This window comes from Linderina pennispora (genome assembly GCF_002104995.1).
Source record: "Linderina pennispora strain ATCC 12442 chromosome Unknown DL89scaffold_174, whole genome shotgun sequence".
Taxonomy (NCBI): Eukaryota; Fungi; Kickxellomycota; class Kickxellomycetes; order Kickxellales; family Kickxellaceae; genus Linderina; species Linderina pennispora.
The window spans coordinates 15099-22139 of NW_024468422.1; the positions used below are offsets into that span (position 1 = coordinate 15099).

The 7041-nt window shown below is 59.6% G+C and overlaps 1 protein-coding gene across 1 annotated transcript; it reads right to left on the reverse strand.

Annotated features, from left to right (window-relative positions):
- Window positions 1–6048: 6048 nt before the first annotated feature.
- DL89DRAFT_298244 (uncharacterized protein) lies at window positions 6049–6974 on the reverse strand (the record flags this gene model as incomplete). The annotated part of the gene is made up of 4 exons (XM_040890782.1): window positions 6049–6131; window positions 6204–6292; window positions 6500–6846; window positions 6879–6974. Coding segments are annotated over 4 exons (615 nt in total), but the record flags the coding sequence as incomplete, so codon positions are not given.
- Between the last annotated feature and the right edge of the window lie 67 nt (window positions 6975–7041).

The following is a 7041-nucleotide window of genomic DNA, read 5'->3' on the forward strand; positions in this document are numbered from 1 at the left end:
AGCTGGAGGCTGCAGCTGCTGCTGCTGCCGTGGCGAGTTGGCGAACCGGCCACTGTTCATCGTTGTGCTGTAGTACAGGCTGGAGTTACACCGGGGAAGCGGGAGCGAGAGGGAGAAAATAGGTAATATCAGGGAGAGCAAAAGTATATGTCGCGGGAGGCGCGGAGGGGGAAGGGGAGAGGGAGAGCGAGGCAACAACAGCAAAAACTAATAGGGAAAGAAAGCGATATAATACTAGGGCTGGGCGCGGTTCGTCCCCGATCGGCCTGCGTGCCAGAGCCAGCCCTTTATACAAAGCTGCAGACCCTCTCCCGCTCTGTCGTAATTGGGCTGGGAGCGCGTGTGGGCCCAAAAGCTCTAACCAGGCTGGAAAAGAGGGCGCACGCTAAATTGGGCGCCGAGCTTTGACGCAAATCCTTGCGATTCACTGCAGACGCTGTTGTTGTGATTGTTGCCGGACCAGCGAGTAAGCGGTCTTGGGCCACAGCCCGCGCTCCCAGCCCCAGCGATCTACGCAGTGCGAGCCGGCGCGCAGGCCGAGGGCCCACGCTTAACGAGGGCTGCTGCCGGACCCACTGTGCATGGCCGGCCATTTCGCCTGGGTGTATATTTAGCACCCCCGCCGGTCCCTGCACGCGCCATTCCCGCAGGTGCGAAAATACAATCTAAATATATACGTCGGACAGGTCGCCTTGCACAGGTCGAGTGTATAACGTAAACTTTTGTTGATGGTGAAAAAAACTGAAAAAAAGCTTCTTCGTCACAGATAGATTTGCCTGACATCCTTTGCGCCAAACGGCTCGCTGCACGACGGGCACTTGCGCTGCCGCGTCTCGATGCGCGAGTCGATGCATTCCTTGCAAAACACATGCATGCAGCGCAGCAGGACATGCGACTTGAAGTGTGTCTGGCATGTCGGGCACTTGAGCAGCGCCTTGTAGTCGGCGCACATCTGCGCCAGCCCGCTCTGGTCGGTGATCTTCTCGGCCTCGCTGACGCGCTTGCTGGCCAGCTCCAGGGCCTCCTCGGCGCGCCGCCGCTCGTGCTCAGCCCGCGACAGGCTGTCTGTCCGCTCGTCCAGCATCTGCGTCGCGACGCGGTGCTTCTCCTCGAGCGCCCGCACCTGCTCCTCGAGCTCCTGTGTCCGCCGCTGGGACTCCTGCAGATTGGTCTGGCAGCCCTGCCATGCCAGCGTCGCCTGCTGTGTCTCGGCGCTGGCCAGCGACAGTTCCTGCGCCATGGCCCGGTCGCGCTCCTCGATGGTCTTGATGTGCTCCAGCTGCTTTTGGTTCTGGTGCCGCAGGGCCTGGTTGGCCTGCTTCTGCGCCTCGCGGTCCTTGTTGAGCCCGATAAACTTCTCTTCGTACTTGCACTTCTCGGCCACCACACGCGAGATGTGCTGCTCCTTGCTGGCCAGCTCCCAGACCTTGCTGGTGTTCTGCTTCTCCAGCTTGGTGAACGAGTCGCAGATCGTCTGCAGCTCGCGCTCCATCATCTCCGACGTGCGCTGCAGGCTGTCGCGCTGCAGGATCATCTCGTCGACCTGCCTCTGCTTCTGCGCCAGCTCGCCGGCCTTGTCAGGCAGCTCTGCCAGCATCTGGCCGTGCTCGTCGACGCATGCCCCGCCCAGAATCGATTCGTACTTGGCCAGCCGCTTCTGCAGCGAGTCCGCAGTCTCCTGCGCCCGCGTCAGATCGGCTGCAAGCTGGCTTGCGTCAGGCTGCGAGCTTGCGGCGAGCTGTGCGGACAGCTGCTTTTCACGCCGCAGCGCCTGGTCCAGCTTGGCCCGCAGCTCGTCGGCGACGGCCGTGGTTTTGCTCAGCTCCTCATCCGTATACGTCTCAAACGCGCTGCGGTCGCCCTTGAGCACCGCAATGCACGCCAGCAGACGCTTGTTCTCCGAGATCAGCGAGTTCATCCGCTCACGGCGTACGTCTGACAGGAGCTTCAGCTCAGTGCTCTTCTGGTCCTCCACTGTGTCCTGGGCGCGGCGCGACTCGAGCTCGCGCTGGACCTGGTCGCGGTGGTTGCGCACACGCACGAGGTCGGTCTGCAGCCGCTGCAGCTCGGCCTCCAGAATCTGGCGCTGGGAGTTGGCCGCGGCCTGCAGCGACATGTCAAACTCTGTCCGCGACGATTTGAGCTCCGCCACCTCTTTGAACAGCCTGTCGACTTCGGCCTGCAGACGTAGCGACTCTGCATTGTAGTATTCGCGGCTGGCCTCCGCTTGCTTGAACAGTGAGGTTTCAGCTATAATGTGGTCGGGGATGTTGGAGATTTGTAGCCGCAGCGCATCAAGTTGCTTCTGAATCTCGGTGTTTTCGCGAACCTTTTCCTCAATCTCAGACAGGCGGCGCTCGGCAAGCTCGCGGTAGTCGGTTTTGTCATTGGCTTCCTGTGGCTGCTGTGGCTGTTGCAGCTGCTGCTGCAGCTGTGCTGTTTGCTGCTGGGCTGGGCTGCCTGCTGCAGACGGGCTGCCGGCGCGCGAGTAAACTGCGCCGTTGGCAATCGCTGTTGTGTTGGAGGACTCGGCCTGGGATGAGTCGCCCTTGGCTGGGGAGGCGGGTCCGGACGCGTGGCTATGTGGGCTGCTGCCACTGTTTTGCTGATGCGGCTGGGCCTCCACGTCGAGTGCTTGCACTGTTGGACAGACCGAGCGGTCGAGTTTCTTTAGCGCCCGCCGTAGCTCGGTCTGGCTGGCTTCAAGCTGCTCTCGTTCCTCAGCAATTTGCCGAGAGAATTGGGCCACTTGGGAGCGAAGGTCAGCTACCTCTTTCTCGCTGGTGCGCATACGCGACAGACGCTCGATCGCCGACTGCCAGTCAACAGGGGACGTGCTCTTGCTTTCAAGCTGGCGTAAAATTGTCTGCACGGCCCTATTGAAGCGCTGCAAGCTGGTTTGTACGACATCGGACTTTTCAACAGCAGAGTTGCTGTCAGCCGTGGCCATGCCATCGTCTGCTGTCTCGGCGATTTTGGTCGGCAGCAGCATGCCGAGCCACGAGTCCACTGCTGACGGGTGTGCAGAGGACTGGCTGCCATCGCTGGTGTCGCTGTTGATGATTGTGTCAAGCTGGGCGACAGCCTGGTCCCACGCATGGCATAGCCGGCCTATCCGCATCGTCCACTGCTCCTGGCGGCGTTCGAGATCGCTAGCGCGCTGCTGAGATCTGCGGGCATCGCGCTTGTACTCTTGCATCTGCCGCCAAATGGCCTCCTTTTGAAACTCACGAATCGAGTCCTACAGAAGCAGCGTGTGCCAGCAATCGAGAACACTGGCGATGATTAGCAATATGCAATCGGTCATGCTTATACCCACTTGCCGCGCGCGCCCTCCCGCAGAGCAGGCTGTTCTTTTCAGGCACATCAAGCACGCAGGCCTTTGATACTTTACCAGGTCGAGCATTTGTGCATTCTCGTCAAATTCGGCCGATAGGGCTTGGAAGTCGGTCTCCTTTGACGTATGGCGCTTCTTTGCGAGCGTTGCTTGGGGCTGGCCCTCCAAGTCCCGACTCTCGTCCGACCGCCTCTTCCGTTCGGTCATCATTAGGTCAAACGGGCGGTGAGAAATGACTTGTGTAGGCTTGCGGTCGTGGTGTGTGTGAACCAAATGCGTTTGCGTGGCGGGATTAGAAGCAAATGCTGCGTATGGCAGGTCTGCGCTTGCTGGCAAGGCCAAGGTAAAAAAGCTAGGGGGCTGACGAAATAGAAACAGGAGCGGCTCGCGCGTTTGCTGGTGATATTGCCTTGCGGCCTATACGACGAGCACCAGGGAGAGAACGCGTAGAGGTAGCTTTTTATTATAGGCTGCTCCTAGAGAGGGACGAATAAAGAAAAAAAGGCTGTACAGGAGGGAAGGGCGGGGAGAGCAAAATGGGAATTTGGGAGACAGAATAAAAAGTTAGTCGATGCCGGAAGAGAGGAGAAAAATGCGCGAGGCGAGTGTGCCGTGTTGGAAAAAAATTGTTTCAAGACTGCCAGAAAAACACACACAGAACCGCTGGCCAATCACGGGCGGGGCCCATGACCGCCAGCTTACTGACATAAGCCTTTTTGGCTGATTCCGCCAGCACGCTCTTTTTCGTCTCTGCGACTCCAAGATTTTTCTGATACAGGTAAAGCATGCAAATTGTCGCGCTCCGGCGGGAATGCACCCAGCGCTGAGCACAGCTGTAGGCACTAACTCGCACCCCGATTTGAATGCGTAGACTCATTTCCACCACAGCGGCACAAAAATAAACATGGAACGGCAGCAGGGCACTCGAGAGCTACGGGCAACGACGGATCGTGGGCCGTGACCCGCTTCTTCAAGGAGGAGATCTTTAACCCGCAGATGCTCGCTGCCAACCTGGGCGTCGCATACGGCGTCGGCGTGTTTGCGGGAGCCGTGTACTTTTTGGAGAACTTTGGCGAGCTCCTTGTTCAGTAGATTTTTGAATAAAGTCGATTTCATAAGCCAACGGTTTATCTGGGCTAAATGCGTCTACTGGTTCTTGCACTGGGGGGGCTCCGACGCCTCCTTGGCAGACCGGCTGAGGGCGTCCTCGTCGTCGTCGTCGTCCTCGTCGTCGTCATCCTCGTCGTCGTCCTCGGTCGTCGTAGTAGTCGTCGAGGTCCTCGTCGTCGTACTCCTCGTCGTCGAGTCCCTCGTACTCGAGGGCCTTGCCGGTGAACCCAGTCGATGGCGTTGGGGATGATCTTCTCCTTGAACTCCTCGGCCAGCTCGTAGTCGAGCTCGATGCGGTCGCGGGTCTCCTCGGCCAGCTCCGAGTCGTCGTCGACCTCGGGGCTCCTCGATGGTGGCAAAAGAACGAGAAGAAGGTCTCGGCAGGCACGGTCTTCTTGACAAACGCGCGTGGCGGTTGGTGGCCTTGTGGCGCTGCTTCTTGGTCTCGATGGTGACGCTCAGGTCGTGCTCAGGCTTCCACTTGATCTCCGGTGCCACGGCGCTGCCAAACTGCAGGTTGCCGCTGACATCGGGACTGCTCGTAGTAGTAGACCTTGCTCAGGGACCTCGTTCTCGAAGAACGGGTTCTCGGCAAAGACAAAGTCCAGGCGGAAACCGGGCTTGTCCTCGAGATACGCCATGCGCACGTCGCGCAGGAACTTGACGGCCTCCTCGTCGCGCTCGGTGATCAGCTCGCTGAGCTGCGGGTGCTGGCCAGGGCCGTCAGCCAGAAGTCGGGAATGCCGCTGGGGGTCTCCTCGTCGTCGTCCTCGTTGGACCTCCTGGATGCCCGACTCGGGCTCCTCGTCGCCCTTCTCCTCGGCAGCAATCGCGGCGCCCTGGGCCTTCTCCTCATCGGTGGGCTCAGTCGAGCCGCTGATGATCTCGGTACGGCGCGCGTATAGCGGCGCATACAGCTTCTGGTACTTCTTCTCGAGCTCGAGGATCTCGAGGTGCAGCTTGGCGTCAATCTCGGTGTGCCTGCTTCTGCAGATAACGCAGGCTGTCCACGCGCGCACGCACCTCCTTCGCAGAGACTCGACGTAGCCGACGAGGCGCCAATGAGGTTGCCCAGGCGGCCCTGCAGCATGCTCAGCAGCGCTGCGTTCTGCACCGGGGTGATATCGTCACCACCGGCGGCGGCAGCAGCGGCAGGCAGCAGGCGGCGATGGGCGCGTTGAAAATGGGGGGTGTTCTGGGGAGTGGGCGCAGTGTCGACGTGCTTCTCGCCGTCGTTCTTGATGTCAACTGCCTTGTTGTCCGACATTTTTTCAACTGGAACTGAAACTGGGGTTGAGGTCTTCAAATTACTCGGAATCGGCTGGTTCGATGGGGGCGAAGCAGGCACGGAGGCTGGGGCCGAGATGGTGAATGGGAAAAGTGAAAAAGTCCTTACAAAAAGGGGCGAGCAAAGAAAAAGAAAAGTGCGCGGTCACATCGGCAGGTGGGCTCGCCAGCCAGCGGGCCTTTGTTTATGCTGGGTGTTTCCTAGCCTGCGTGCGCTAAAACGTCAACGCTGTCGTTTTTGTGTGGGCTGGGCCAAGCAAATTTTTTTTTATTTTTAATCAAATCGATCAGCTGCTGGGCCAGGTGCCGCTGGCCTAGTGCTGCTTGTCCGACCCGGCGCTGCCACCATCCGACACGGGGGCCGGCGCCGGCTTGACGTCCCAGATGGGCTTGTCGACTTTGAGTTTCGATTATCTGCGCCATGATGGCGTCGTGCTGCGCTCGCCGCTTCTCCTTGTTGCGCTCGTACTCTGCGCGCAGCTCGGGCTCATGCTCTTCAGGATCTTCTCCTCATCGGGCACAATCGTGTACCGCAGCAGCACTGCAACACCCATGATGCTGCCAACAGCCAACAGACCACGACGGAAAGACATTTCGATATTTATGTTAGGCACGCAGAGATGTAGATAAGGACAAAGCCGCGCCAGACACAACCACGGGAAAATCTGCGGTTTTGATTGCGCACGCTCTGGCTGGCGGTGTGGTTGGGCACTATTTCCGACGCCGCGTGTCCTCCTCGACGATGACCTGCAGATGGAGGCGCACGGCCGTCCCAGGGCCTTGGAGATGTTGACGTTGGCCGAGCGGCTTATGCCCAGAATGACGCTGCCGCCCGCACCAGTCAGAATCTTGGCTTCGCCCTTCGACGACACCACCAGCTCCTGGCTGATCACCAGCGCCTTGCGCTCAACTGCAGCTGGCTCACCCTCGCCGGCCACGTACTTGGGCGGAATCGGCACCTCCTCCCAGCCAACATTGCGCTGCTTGACCACGTACGGCAGGTGGCCCTCCAGACGCGCAAACCACTCGGCGCGGATCAGCTCCTCGACGCGCATCAGATCCGACATGTCGCTGCTGACATCAGCCGGAACCAGCCAGTCTCCGGCTTGGTGCTCGCCAGCAGAATCTGCTTGAGCTCCTCGACGTTGGTGTCGCCCAGCGCCGATATGAAGACTGGGCCAGCGACAAAGTGGCTGTACTGGGCCATATACTCGCGAACCTTCTCGCCCAGCTTGTCGTTGTCTTGCACCAGATCGATTTTGTTGACAACCAGAATGGCCGGTGTTTTCGAATTCGTGCCCAGCTGT